The sequence below is a fragment of the Lampetra planeri genome, chromosome 9, assembly GCF_965212315.1.
Source record: "Lampetra planeri chromosome 9, kcLamPlan1.2.h2, whole genome shotgun sequence".
In the NCBI taxonomy this organism is placed as follows: domain Eukaryota; kingdom Metazoa; phylum Chordata; class Hyperoartia; order Petromyzontiformes; family Petromyzontidae; genus Lampetra; species Lampetra planeri.
This window is the reverse complement of record NC_136115.1, coordinates 10473836-10489266: the sequence shown is the minus strand read 5'-3', so window position 1 is coordinate 10489266 and position 15431 is coordinate 10473836. Positions and strand designations below refer to the sequence as shown.

The window sequence follows — 15431 nt, the reverse complement described above, 5'->3', positions numbered from 1 at the left end:
CTATGCAATCAATGAAGATGATGAATTAAAGCCAGACTAATGTAGAGTCCTGGGTGGAGTGGTGGCGCAGTGGTTAGTGCAGTGCGACACGAACGCAATCGCCTGAGTTTGATTCCCAGCCACAGCGAACGTCAGTAGCAAGTGACGTCTCAACCGCTCCTGGGCCTCCCCCCAGGAGCAGCCTGCATTTACCGGCTTATTGAAGTATGGCCAGACAACTCACGTGACCAACGCAGCGTGGGGCGGCCTCTGTCCAGCAGTGGATGGATAAAGGGCTGTCTGTTGGTATTATTTTTGTATTGGGGAGCTGATGATGAACTATGGGAGCATGCAGACTTGTAACATGCAATGCATCGATTTCCAGTTGAGCTGATCGCGGAGGAATCTCCCAAATTAAATGACGCTAAGTGCAAATTACAATCTAGGTCTATTCCGACCCATTTGCATTTCCATCATTGTCATCGTCACCTCTTTGCTCAATCCATCATCATCGTTATTCCGAGATCTTATAAATTGAGCGCTGGAAAGTTAACAGTGGTTTGTCGAATAGACCGGCCTCTTGCCATGGGAATGGTTAAGTTACACCTGCAGCTTGGGATCTCCGCTGTTTCGGTGAGCATTGCCCGGTCTGTGGTTGGGCACAGGGCACCGTGGCTCTCCGATCGATATTTCGTAGCCTCTCTTGGAGGCTTCACATTGTGTCCGGTCTGAAGGATGCGGCGAGGAAGCCACGGATTATTTGTTTTAAGCCACAAACACTCGGCGAGTACTAAGCCTCTACGAAGTTCAAGTGTGTCTCAAGCAGGGTTATTGTTTCCAAATCTGGGAGAGTGTTGTTGAGGAACTAAGATATACGGATTATGGATGGACAGACTGGTATCTGATGGGGGCCTCTAAACAAGAGACTTACTGATCATTCCATGATGTGTTCTCTTGGCAAAACACTAACAGATCGATCTTTACTTGGGTCTGGAGGCAATAGACTAACCAGTCTCAGATGGTATTATTGTATATAAACGGGCGGACCCGGAGAAAAATCCACACGACTACGAGAGAGAGAGAGAGATAGACATGCAAACTGCAATTGTACAGCAGGCGTCAGTGTCGGGATCGAACCCATATCCTCCTGCCTACCAGCCGAGGGAGATGACATGTCACCACCGCGGCTCCCCGTCTTGCCGTCCCACATGGGGCTCAAGGGGGATCGGTTTCGCGAGGCCCAGAGCCGAGGGTTCTCTTCTCCCGCAAGCAGGGCCACTCTGTCACACTTCCAGGGGGACTCGGCTCTTTAACTGTAACTTTTTTCCTCCACCGCCGCTAGCACCACCACCGCCGCCGCCGCTGAGTGTTTTTGTTGGCCGTGAATCGGAAGTGGCCGGGGATGTCAAGGCGGCTTTGGGAGAGCGCTGTGCACTAAAATCACCGGAGGTCTCTGAGAGCCAGCCATGCGGGAAAGCCTGCCCTTTTGAGTGGCCATTAAATTAGGGGCGCTTTACAAAAGAAATACGGGAGCCGCTCCGAAGAGAGAAAGAGAGAGAGAGAGAGGCGAAAAAAAATGAAAGGCAAGAAAATGCGGTTAGTTTTGCTGACTTTGAAGTTTGCGCTGTGTGTGTGCAGGAGGTGAGAAAAGCGGTCAGCCCCTGACAAAGCTGCACTCAAATTAAAGCAATCATCACCGGTCGCTTCGTTTAGCTTGTTTTGTTTCATTGTCATCGTTTCTTTTTGCCGAGTGTGTGGAGTCACGTGCGCCATTTAGACAGCCTCCCGTGGCGGCGAAGAATGACATTTGAGCGAATTACTCTTCAAACTCGCCACACACACACACACACGGAGATAGAGAAAAGTGTTCTCTGTTTTTATCGATAAATTCGCGGGTTGCTTTCAGCTGTAAAGCGGTATTGATTTAGAGTTCATATCTTAATGTCGCCATCCTTTCGAATGTTATTCCGCGATGGACGCATCGTCTGTAAAGTTCTCTAAAGCCGGAGTTCACGAGTGGACGGCCGCGTGGCTTGACGCACGCTCGGCCCTGAGAGGGACTTTTGGGGAGCCTGCGATGTCGTTCACGAGTGTCGGCAGTTGTGCCCCACAATCTTTGCCATGAGCTGAGACCTCGCTGCGATCGTTCATTCCAAGCGCATTACAGCTGTCTCAGCAAGTAGGGCCTGTGTTCCTGTGCAGACGACAGACATAGATTATAATTCACTAAACAAACTCGGGAGAGAAGCGTCTGCCCTCGACGAGGTGCATGCAGCAGAGGGGAAGCAACTGGCAGGAACGTGTAGATGTGATCAGGAGGAGGGAGGGAGCGGAGCGTGTGATGGGTTGGACACTGGTCCAGGTTGGAGGAAGATTGGCTAAGCAACTTGGAGTTTGGGAACAGGAGGAGGAGGAGGAGGGTGTGATGGGTGGAACATAACGTGTCAGGGTGAAGGATGAGGAGGGCAGGTGACCGAGACAGGCAGTGGAGAGGCACCCAGAGGTCGGCATCCATGGGGAAGACCTGTAGTCAGACGGTGTGGGATACCGTGAGAGCCGACGTTGGGTATTGACTCTCTGTATCAATCGTGGCATTTGGCAGAGGGGGGGGAAAGCAAGCGATGGCGACCTGTAGTATTGTCTGTGCTGTTCGCCCTGACGGCCTCTTGATGTTTACTTTTGTCACCACAGGCTGGCAACGTTTACCGTCGTCATCGTAAGCGGCGCTGCGTTGTCGCGAAGCAGCAGCAGACAGTGCAACACAACAGTCGCTGCTCAACCGATTCATTCAGAGCACAGAGAGACAGTCGTCAGCTGGCGATTCCACGCCACTGGCCAACTCGCTGCCCCGCCAGTTAATTGTCGCCGCAATGAAATCTACGTAAGAATAATAATAATAATATAGAGGTGGGTTACATGATACTGGATTTCACAGTAATGATATTAGTTGCCAATGATAATGAATTAAATAGTGCCCTTTTATATATCCAGGAAAGTGTCCCAGAGTCTCAAGATTTATTTTGAGGACTTTCCTGCATTGGGATGTTGCCCAGTTCTCATGATGAGTGTGTTTCATTTGTATGTCTGGTGTCTTCCAGGCACTCCATTCCTCCCACGTGCAAATTCTAATTCGGAATTTCTTGAAAGATTGCGCAGAAAATACAGAAAGAATCCGGCGATGCTTTCCTCTCCGGATTTAGGAATTACCGCGTCGTTAATTTTAACTGGGAACCAAACGCCTCCTCTTGAGAACGGTGTCACAGGCTCCCTAACGTCCACTTCACGGCATGCAGCTCACGATGGGAATAACAATGCCCCCCTGCAGAAACATTTCGGACGGCTGCTACTGGAACGAAACCTTCGGCTAGCTCACCCCAAACGGCAGGGATAGCCACGGCCAAAACTCGTGCTCGATCTGCGCTGGTGATGGGTGCAGAAACGGCAAGCGGGGGGAAGGGGGGGAGAGGAGAGTGGGGGGGATGGGGAGCAGGGCGAGAGACAAAAAACGAGCGCAGCTAAGCACCACAGCCGACTCACCGTTGGGAGCCGCCTGGAAATGCGGAGGTTCAAAATGTCACCCCCCTGCCAAAACATTAGTGCCGTGTCGCCTTTCTGTTAAGAATTGCCAAGGCATTCGGAACTTAAAGAAACCCATCTAGGCATGAATGGCTTAATGAGCTTAATTAGGAGCTGCTGGGCCGCGGTTCTGCTAATTGACTGCTCAATGAATGGTGCAGCGGAGGGGCAGGGAGCGGGGGCGCGGGTGCCCGGTGGGTGGCGGTGGTGGCGGTGGGGGGGGAGCGTGATGGGATTTGCAACAGAAAGCTCCTCTGTGTCACCTTCTCGCTTTTAAACCCACCGCCCCTCGCTCGCTCGTGACCGAAAAATTGTGCTGATGTTTCCACTTCCATGATTCCCCTGCTGCGACTCGCACGGGCCGGGGCCGCGCGGGCTCGTCGCTGGGGTCCCCCTTCACGGCAGATTTCGTTGCCCCTCGCAGGGCAGCGAGGTGGCCAGCAGATGGCAGTACAGCAAGTTGGTTGTCGGTCTGTCGATGGAGATCTTGAATGTTGTCTCCCTCGAGCGTGTGGTGTTTCTCCGTCCGCTGCCGTTTCCCCCAAAATGCAAAAGAGCTCCTGAGAGTGGAGTTGGCCAAGCGTCCGAAATGAGGGCCCCCTTGACAAAGTCTTGAGATTCAGTGTGACGTTCCTGGCTAAATAAATTAATATTACTTTATTACACAAATTCTCTCTATGGAAGGTCTATTTATTTGTGGTGATAAAAAAAAGTAGAGGGAGATTTGAATAATTTATGATTGTTATTAAATTATTCTTGAGTACACAATTATAATCTGGGGAGCAGCAGTGGGGGGGGAGGGGCGGGGGCAATGGTTGGCGTTGCTATTTTTTGTACGGAGCCACCCGAGTTTGATTTCTGGTTGTTGCTATCTTAAGTGGCGAGCAACATCCGTTCTCTCACGCCTTACCCTCCACCTACCTTCACTGATCATCCCGGTGAAGTATGGTAAAAAAAAAACGTAACGACGGACACCGTGAATTATATCCATCATCCAGCAGTGGAGTGATAAAGGGCTGTGAAGTGTTATTAATATCATTAATTGTAGTAATATATATGGTATAATAAGGCAGTGCTTGGGATATTTGTCACCGTATTGATTAAACTCTGGGTACAGTTGAAAATTCTTTGTTGTCGTTATTTTACCCATGGGGAATCTGTTATCTTGACGTCCTCTTTTGCAAGTGGGTTTGACTGCCTTGTCAAGGGCAGGATGTCTTGTGAAAAAAAAATGGTCACGTAATATATTGAATATATACAGGAGAAACGTTCAATGATACAAGTGAATATACCTTAGTTAAACTTATTTAAGCATAATGCTCCTCTGAGCTGGATCTAAATAGCCACACAGGTAAAGTCAATTGTCATTGTCTCTCTGCTCGATCGAGTATTACACGGCACTCATCTCCATTGGCTGGCAGCACTTAGCCTGTGGTGGAAGTTCCACGTTCCCATGGAAGGGACCAGTCTCTCCCGGGGATGACCACAAATCCAAGAGAGAGTCACCAGAGCCACCAGAACCACCGGAGCGTTTGACCCACTTTCTCTTCATCGGTCAACGACTCGTGACTTGGCACGAAGCACAACCCAAAAAACACGTGGGAGAGGCGACACGGCACCACCGCGGACGCCACGCGGCCTCTGGATGTCCCCGTGTGACAGGGGCGGGGGGGGGGGCGGTGGGGAGTCGGGTGGGAGTGAGGTCTGGCGGCCGGGATGTCGCGTTCCCCGGGGCGTGTGTCTGACCCGCGCGCCCGTGTTTGTGTTTTGCAGGAATGCCCCGACACCTGGAGGCAGTTCCACCTGACGGTGAGTTCCCTTCTCACGGGGGGGCGGCCGCGGAGCCGCGGAGGCTGGCAGCGCTGCGCACACACGCGCACACACACACACACGCACACACACACGCACAAACACACACGCACACACTATGTGCACATACGCGCACACGCGCGGGCTCCTGTTCGCACGTGCCCCCGCACACACGCACTTACGCATTTGCAGTCGCACGCGCGAAAACATACACATACACACGTGATCACTCAAATAAATGTATACACATGCATAAAGACAAAGATCCCCTGTAAAGCCTCAACAGACTTTAGGCACAAGTGCTGTTGGCTTGTCCCTATGAAGGCCGGCATGGCGCATGAGAGGGTGGGTGGCTAGCACCGTGCCCGGTCGCCTTTGTATCCCTAGTAGCAATGTTTACACACTGCACCAGATACTAATTTGAGGCTGAGTCGACCTAGGGGAAGCCCAGGACCCATTCAGATAACCGTCATCGGTGTTGGCCGTGAGCGGCAATCAACCTCGAGTCACCGGGTTCGTAGCACGAACCCACTGCACTGCCGCTCCCCACACACATGCAAACACTTACACCCACAGTTGCACACACACTGTGCACTCTCACACATTGACGCACTCAAGAACGCGGAGCACCGCTCCATGTCTGTCGCCAGTCGTTGGTTTGTTGTTGATACTGGAGTGAAATTAAAGTGTCTAAATGTTGTGGCGCTGAGCTGCGTTGGAAATTCCACATTCCCGGTTGCGCGTCAAAAATCCACATTCGGACTCACGGACGAACCCAACGAGCCCCGGCTTTGCCGGAAGTAATTTGTGGTCATCCCTTGGAGAGATTGGGTACTGCCACGGGAATGTGGAATTTACACCGCAAGGCTCAGTCAGGGTCACCAGAGGAGATGAGTGCCACCCAAAGCCTTCGTTGGAGCAGGTAGGCACGGTAGCCTGAAGTCTGTGATCGCTGCCCTGTGTTCTCTGGTGTCAAAATGTAACGGGCAGCAGTGTATAGCATAGTGTCGTGTTCTGATCCACGGGCCTGTGGACCTTCTGAACCAATCTTCCGAGCAGCATTTATTAAACGAGGCAAACTGCAGACTAGATTCTTGCTTGCCGAGTCGCATGAGCACAGCGTGGGGTTGCCTGATGTTTTAGATAAAAGTGCCCATTCATCGCAGAACGTCAAAGTTCAAAGTAGTTGTTTTTGTTTAAGTGGTTTTATTGATTAATTTGATTTTTCCCTAAACCTTTTCCTTTCGGCACCGCCGCCCCGGGGCGGGTCGCACGCAAAGCCGCGCCAGTGCTGCGGTTGCGCTGAATAATTAATGTGTGTTTAGGAAGCCATTACAGAGCGTTATGACATTAAGCCGCTGTGTTAGCTGTCACGCGGGCCGACCGTCCGTGCTGCGCTCCCTTCCCCGTGTCCTCACAAGCGCGCGATTTCTGTTCGGATTTCCACCGCTACTGCCGCACCTCTCTCCCCGTCTCCCCTAAATCCTCTAAACAAATCATTCAGCACCCCCCCCCTCCCCCGCGTACCTCCCGTCCCCCGCCAGTATCTCTCCACGTCGGTGTTTTATCCCTTGCCGGGTTTGAGAGTGAATCCCCTGATGGGCCACGTTGGGCCACCGCTCCGCCGCCACCCCCTCCCCGCGGTCCCCCCCAGTACGCCCCCCTCCTGCTTTGTATTACTGTTTAATTTGTATTTAAATGAAGTTGTAATTAACAGGGCCCAGCTCACCTGTGCTAGGTGTCAGCGCGAGTGATGGATGATCGCTCCCTTCCTCTCTTATTCCTGTCTTCGCCCCTTCTTTCTTACCTCCGGCGCCCGAGCGGGCTTGCTTTTTTTTTCGTCCTTCTCGTGTTCAGTGAGAGCGGTGGGGGTTGGGGGGGGAGGAGAGGGAAGGCAGAGAACGGCAGAGAGGGGCGATTGAGAGAGGTTCGAGAGGGAGTGAGAGAAGTTGCAGAGATGCGAATGTTGAGAGAGGGTTGAAGTGAGAGAGAAGGGGGGGGGGGGAGGGTTTGGGGACGTGGAGAGTGCAGGAGAATTTCGTGACGAGAGAGGGGCACGTTTATCAAACGTTGGTGAGAGAGAATTTGAAGGTGGGAAAAGGAGCGTTTAAGGGATGTGGAGAGACACAGGTTCATTGGAATAGAGAGATGTTGGGGACGAGGGTTGAGATCTGTAGATGAAGAGATGGTAACGGAGTTGCAAAGAGTGAGAGAGAGCCGTCTCTAGCGACGACGAGGGAGTGCGACAACTCCGTGTGCAGCGACAAGAACCGTGCAAGGGGTAGAAACTCATGACCACAAAGGTGCAAAAGAGTCGACGTGGCTTTTACTGCTGCGGTGAGCATGGTACTCGAGCCAGCCCCTTCTGCAGCCCGCCTGAGCCAGTGGTGGAAACTCCACATTACTATGGTGCGGTGAGTCTGTCCATAATACAATCGCTGTTGAATATGCATCGGGGGGGGGGGGGGGGGAACGCGTAACGAGGGGAAAATAAAAAAGAACAACAACAAACACAAAGCTGAACAAAACCAACAAACACAGGGAGAGCGGGCGGGGAGATGCTGGGAAGAGATGGAGAGAGAGGGGCACATCTGCAGGTGTTGCTCGAGGCCACGGATTTTGTGGAGCCTGGGCTGGCAGGATTCTTGCTGGTGCAGCGTGAATGGGACGAGCGGGTGACGAGAGACGCCCCCCCCCGCTCCTCCTCCTCGTCCAGTAGGAGCTGCTTAAAGCGGAGCGGAATGAGGGTGGCGCGGCGTGCGCTCGGCACACGGGCATCCTGCAGCCACCGGCTCAATCCCACACTCGCTCGCGCCGAGCTGTGCGCGTGCCTGCGAGCGTGCGTGTGTGTGTGCACGTGTGGTGCATCGGCCGGTCATCTCAGTCAGTCAATCCATGGTACCTGGGTCTGTCCCGTGACCTCCTGCCAGCGGGCGTTCGACACTTCACGTGGCCTTGAAGTGCACACAGCCTGGCACAAGCGCCGTGGTGATGTCACTGCGGTTGTTGTTGTTTCACGTGTGTTGGTGTCGTGGGGAGCGGTTGGGCAGTGGTCGGCGCACTGTGCAGCCAAGCTGGCTACCTGAGTTAAACTTCTCAAATTTTCGGGCCCTCCCCTAGGTCTACTCAACCTTTAATGAGTACCTGGTAAGGTGTGGAAACATCAATATTGGAGATACAAAAGTCGGCCATGCGTGGTGCTGGCCACCCACCCCCTTTGTGTGCTGTGCGGGCCTTAATAGGTGCTCGTTTAACAGCACTTGCTCCATCAGACTGTTAAAGGTTACACGGGGGATCTTTGTGTTTGTGAGTAGCGGCAGTGCTGCAGCGCTCAGCGCAGAAACTCAAGTGTCCCTTTGCTGCAATGAGAATTGGGTGGTGCTCATCCTCATTGATGTTTCTGATCCAGTGATTGAATTTCCACATTCCTATGGCAGGTGCAAGTCTCAATACATAAATGATTGAGCTCCAACCTTGCTGTTAGCAAGATATACATTGCAATATTAGACGAATAAACAACATACAAATATCAAGCTGTACATTAAAAATATTTGAACGTCATTTAATTTTTTCAGGAGGTTAGGGAATTAAACTAAGCTCTTAAAGCGTTTGAGACCAATAACATTAAGTACTGCTGCGTGAGAAGTCAGTAGGTGTCTGGTTCTCTGAAAAGTCTTCCCTTTTTGGGTCGTTTATGTAAACCTGGAATGAATCTACGGTGTTCAGAGACAACCACACATGTCGGGATAACGCTCAAATTCCACACGGGGTCAGCCCCCCACTTGCTGTACTGCCTCCATCATCCACTATCTCGTTTACCCACAAATGGGTGTCGCACGCACGCACGTGATGGTGCAATCCGAGGGTGATCCGCCAATCCCGCTTCTCGCTGGCTGTCGCCACACGTGGCTGTAAGCGTTGTCGATGTCCGTCTGGGCGCCGAGGCAGCGCCGTGCCGGGGCCCGGTCGGTCCTTCGCCAGTTTCCGTGCAGGTGACGGTTCAACACCCCCCCCACCCACCCACGGCCGTCATCGTGATTGTGCCACCCGCTGCGATGCGATTGATGATCGAGTCGTCCTTTGTGTGCCGTGCTAAAGCCAAAGTGTTGAAATTTGCAACATCTGACAGACTAAGCAATTGTTGTTTTTGGTTAATGCAGCTTAGGCCGGGTGTCCACTTTCTCCCGTCTAAAAGCGGTGATGAAATTGCAGTCGATAAAAAACAATGGTTATCACACCTCACCGGGCTCTGCGGTGGCTAAGTAAAAAGGCATTGTTATTGATTGATTGTATTGTAATAACCATTACATTCGACATAGCCGTTAGAACATTAGTATGTGTTCGAGTGTGCGTAGGTGGCTTATGTATTTGCATAATGTAATTAAAGTACGGAAATAAATATTTGAAACTGTAATAGAACTTTCGGAACACTACCCGCAACACTAAATTGCATTGCGTTGTCAATTTTCAAATCACACAGTGATACGTAAAGTAATCAAACAGCAGCGGTGGCATTAATGAAAGCAACAGTAATATTTGCCAGCGGATTGCATGCCGTGGAGTTTGGTTATCTAAGTGACCGTTCACACAAGCCCTATTTGTGTTTTTTTATATGCACGCTCTCTCGTCGCGAGCTAATTATTCCGTATTTTGCTCTAATGAATTGTGCTGTCGCAGTCATTCCGCTGCTGGCCTCAAGTCAGCCAAACGCGCTGATTATTCACACGGGAGCCGGGAACCGCACGTTTCCTGCCGAGAAGGCAAAAAATATATCGTAATTTTTTTGCGCGTGTGTGTTGGTCGTGGGGGGGGGGGGCGGTGAAAAAAGTGGGAGAGCAAAGCTGGCACGGCACGTACAGACAGACGGACGGACCGACGGACGAACCGACAAACGATAAAAAAAAAATGGGAGCCCGCTCGCACGTTCCTGCGCGCGCTAGCGTGCGCGTGCCCGGACGGCAAGCGCGCGGGCAGCACAGCACAATGATGGATTGCGCGGGGCAAAGTGCTCTATTTCCATTAACTCTGCGTAATGGGATGTTTACGACGGCAGCTGTGAGGTTCGCGCTGCATCGCGGCGGGGGAGCTGCAGGCCCACAATTAGATTGTCGGGCGTGGGACCTGACTAGGCTGACCCGCACGCCAGCCCCGACCCCCCGTCCCTCGCCTGCCCCGCAAAGAGGCGGCGGCGGCGTGGCCCTCCTGCCGAAAGCGGTCGGCGTCCACCGCCACGGCCGCACGTCCACCTCTCTCGCCGCCGCCGCCGCCACGTCGGAGGGCGTCTTCTTCTTGTCTGCTCTCCGACGAGCGTCGGTGCCGCCATCAATGATGGCGAAAAGGCAAAGCGAGAGCCTCTGCCCACACCCACGCTCCCGCTCAAACGAGCGTTGGGACGACGATCATCTCCTTTGGCGGTGCTGGGAATTCCACATTTCCATGACGGGGCCAAGTGTACCGATAGAACAGCCCACTTTTGATTGGCTCACAGAACGCGAGTTGTGTTTTGGGCCTGCAGGAATGATGACTCAACCCCCGCGTTTGAGATTTGGGATCGCAACCTTCCGACTGTGGCCACACATCAATAACGGTGACACTGCTATTATTAGTCCTAATGGTGCTACGAATCCAAGGTCCTGAGTTCAAATCCCTGTCGGAGGTCGACTCAGCCCATCATCTCTCTGGAGTCAACTAAATTAGTACCTCTTGTTAGAAAAACAACAGTTGTCTTGATCTAGCTCCTTGCCATGGGAATGTGGAATTTCTGCTCGTGGCTCAGGAACATCCTCTGATTTGTTCTAGCACAAATACATAGTCGTAGTAACGGGGTTAAAATTGGTGCCACGATGGTATTTATAATACCATACTCTTTGGTTCTTTCGGTGAAGTCACGGTTGCTTGTGTTGCGATCGAAACGTGATTTATTTTATTTTTCTACCTACGTGACTTTACCGAAAGAACGAAAGAGTATGGATTGCTGCAGTCACGAAAGCTTCAAATCAAGATGTATAATACCAGTTGAATGTCTACTATTACAATAATACCTCGATATACGAAGTAGATGCAGTGCTGCAGCTTCGTTTGTATATTGAAACTTAGTATCTTGAATAATGTGCGTGCCCAGCCTTCGTAACTTACCATCTCATACTATAAACACTGAATAACGTATTCATATTGCAAACAAAGACAATTTATATATTTTAAATATCACTTTTTATACTGTATAGTATTGAAATAAAAAAACTGACGTAAATAAAACAAAGACGGTGTACTGTAAAATAAATTCACACTCACTAGTGTAGTCTTCGATGCAGTCATAATGTTGCATTGTCCACCAAAACACCTTCACTCCCTAACGCTGTGCGCTGCTGGGCGACGATTGACCGAGACGTTTGTAAACAAACATTCTGACCAAGCAATGGAGTGGCATCAATTTCAACGGTTGGAAATTCCACATTGCTTTGGCAGGGGATAGTCTCTCTATGTAATAACCGTGTGACACTTATTACCGTACCCATAATGCCACTGCTGCTGCAGCTGATGATGATGACGACAGTACGCTCTATCACCTCCCAACTGGGATTGAAACCTTGCGCCTTCTGTTTGTGAGTCAAGCACTCTAACCACAGCGCCACCTGGCTGACTGGATACCTTCGTTAAGCCCCCAGGGATTCATAATTGCCCAGTGCTGAGGTGAACACAACGGTGGGCTTCCTTGCTGCCGCGATGCGTCGCAGTTTTGCCGCCGTTGTTGGTGTTTGCCGTTGTTGGCGACCTTGCTTGCCACGGGGTCGGCTCTGCTTGACCCCGAGCTCGCTTGTCCTTGGTGATCGGTGGTCGGTGGGTGAAAACAGAGATTTAAAAAAAAAACGATATCTATGTGGCCCGCACGATCGCGCCGCGTGATCTTTATCTTCTACCATCGTTGCCGGCGCTGTCCCATGCCCGTGTAGGGCAAGGTTGCTTGTGTCCGGCTAATGTGCCTCTCTTTCCATGACCTCTCCCGTCCCCTTGCTGTCCTCACTTTATTTAGGCAGGTGATGGCCACGCCGTGACACGTGCATGTACATGTGTACATGTGTCACGGTCAAGGTCCGGGGAATGCAGACACTTTGTAGACCGTCGTTATCGGAGCGTCCACCCGCGCGCTAACGCTCAATTCTTTTTGTTATCAACTGCGGAGGAATGAATGTCCCCAGTTAACCCCCCCCCCCTCCCATTCAGGATTTGAACTTTCCGTCCTCTTTCACTCATGAGTCCGGGGTGCTCTGACCCGCGGGCGAATATCGAGTGATATTCGACTCGTACGTTCACATCGTTCAAGTCCGGCAGAGTCCCACTGAAGCTGAAGCGCCTCTCCACACCAGAACGTTGCTCTGAGCTGGACGGTGTGCGCGTGCATCGGGAGGGCTCGATGAAGATGAATGTTGCTGTGACCTGAATTTACACGCGCCCGCCCGTGGCAGTGCGCCCAAATGTCAAAGCGGTAATGTTCACGATCGAGCGGTACAAGTCTGTTTTCTTTTTGTTCTGGCGTGAAATTTCCCCCCCCCCCCGCCCACATTTTTTGCCGGACTCTTGATACTTAGCTGCTCACGAATCTTTATGTTTTTACAGGGTTGCTGAGCGCAGTGGCCCAAAACCTCGAGCGGTTCGGCAACAAACAGCACTGCTAAAGCTGTAGTAGAGAAAAGTTGACTGGGTTTTTTTTTTTAGATGAGAAAAGTTATTTAGGGGAGCTTGGTGGGGGGAGGGGGGATAGAGATGGTGGGAGGAGGGAACTCCACAGTTCTAGGGAAGGAGCAGGTCGTGAAGTGAGGTGACCTGCCGGTGTGGTGGTTGCACGCGGTATGGATAAGACAAGCGATCATTCATCTTTTTGGGATGAAAAAAAAAAAATTCACGTGTTGTAATGTAGTCATCCTTCATAAAAACATTATTGCTGACAAATAAGGGGTGCAATAGTAGAATAGGTTCAAGAGTTGTTATGTGCTCTTAAGTTGGCAAGGACACGTGCACGATATCAGAGGGTTAAGAATCATAATGTTTTTTGGTTGGCATTGTACGTTACATGCATTGGGTTTACACGAGATCCCTCCGGCCATCTGCACTCACCACATTGTATATTCCGTATATATTTAACAAAAAATCTTGGAACAAATTTTCAGCCTCAATTGTGACACATTCGTTGAATCGTCTGGGATCACGACCCGTACTGGCAGACTAATGCCAACTTGCAGGCTGGGTGCCGAGTCACCTTGTGCACACAGAGACAGCTGCCAGTGGGGGTGCCCTGTCAAATATCTGACATGAGATGTGATGTAAAGCGCTCGGAGAGGGCTTGGCGTATAGGGCGCTATGTCAAAAACAAATCATTGCCATTATTATTACCTGCGTGAATTGCCAACAAACTTGCAGTCCCTGATTGAGGTATTCACCCAGAGTTAGTATTTCTCTGCAGCATTAGTCTCCACTTATTGTCATGTAGCTCCACCCCCTGTCCTGTAGCTCCACCCCCTGTCCTGTAGCCCCACCCCCTGTCATGTAGCTCCACCCCCTGTCCTGTAGCTCCACCCCCTGTCCTGTAGCCCCACCCCCTGTCCTGTATCTCCACCCCCTGTCCTGTAGCTCCACCCCCTGTCCTGTAGCTCCACCCCCTGTCCTGTAGCCCCACCCCCTGTCCTGTAGCTCTACCCCCTGTCCTGTAGCTCCACCCCCTGTCCTGTAGCTCCACCCCCTGTCCTGTAGCTCCAACCCCTGTCCTGTAGCCCCACCCCCTGTCCTGTAGCCCCACCCCCTGTCCTGTAGCCCCACCCCCTGTCCTGTAGCTCCACCACCTGTCCTGTAGCCCCACCCCCTGTCCTGTAGCTCCACCCCTTGTCCTGTAGCCCCACCCCCTGTCCTGTAGCTCCAACCCCTGTCCTGTAGCTCCAACCCCTGTCCTGTCGAACTACCCCCTGTCATCCCCGCCCAGCCCCACTCCATATAAATATAAACAACTGTTTTGAGATGAGAGCAAGGCGGTGAGGTTCGGTGTGAGCTTAAATAATTCCACCAGTTAGTTGAGCTCCGTTTCTGGATGCCTGTGGAACCAAGGAGCGACATGGTTTCCATACGCAGCAATAACGTACGTTCGCATCAGTGAAAATTGCCATCCACCCCCTGGTCTAAGCCTCGGCCGGTTCAGTTATACAGGTACCTGGTTCAGTACCGGACTCATTGTGTGCATGTACCTACTGCTCCTTTGTGGCTTACGGAGCTGAAGCCATTATCATTCATTTAACCAGCTGAGTCCAGTGAGTGTTGTTATTTTTAACCATAAAATATTGGAGTGACAGTAGATATGCAGCTTTGCGAGGGTTGAATGAATGCATCGAATCGTACCCGCATGCCGCAGTTATTTTGATAGACACTCGTAATACTGCCGCCTGTAAATTCACTGATGGGTGGAGGCCGCCTCATGCCCTTTCAGTCTGGGGGCTGTTTGACCATACTTCACCACGTTCATCAATTGCTGCTTTTAGGAATTCGGGGGTGGGGGGGGCAAGAACCGGTTCAGATACCACAAGCGACCGGCCCACCCTCACGGTAATGACAGGAGCCACCCTTCGGTTATCAAGGAGAGTCTGAGCTGTCGACAACGTTCCGAGGTTGCAATGTGCGCGTGTGTTCCCTTGTGACGTTCGGCGAGTCCGTGAATGGGTGTCTTTGCACGTGAGAAGAGACCCACCCGTGTGAACGTATCGACCCTCAAACCATCCACAAGCCTACTTGATGTACTGCCAACTCCTGGCCACCTCGCAAACACATTCCACAACCTCTGTGCTCTTCGTCCCGTCTCTTCAAGTTCACTCGGCTCGTCCTACTTTCTGTAAAGTTTTACCGGGTTCGTGTTTTTTTCTTTCTTCCCTCGTTTGTTGTGGCTTTGTTTATCCGAGTCATTGACATTTGTTTCTGGCGCGGAGCTGTGGGGGGAAGCGTCGGGCCAGCGAGCAGGTGGGCGCGTGGGTGACTGGGCAGGCAGGCGGGCGGGCGGGCGGGCGCACGTGCCCACTGATAATGTCGCATCA

General features: G+C 51.8%; 1 protein-coding gene across 1 annotated transcript in view; it reads left to right on the top strand.

The window, feature by feature from the left end:
* The window catches only part of LOC144720666 (zinc finger CCHC domain-containing protein 7-like), a 212013-nt gene that overhangs the window by 136043 nt on the left and 60539 nt on the right, over positions 1-15431 (top strand). The window contains 1 exon segment of the mRNA XM_078597597.1: positions 5329-5364. Within this exon segment, the coding sequence (XP_078453723.1) occupies positions 5329-5364 (36 nt within the window).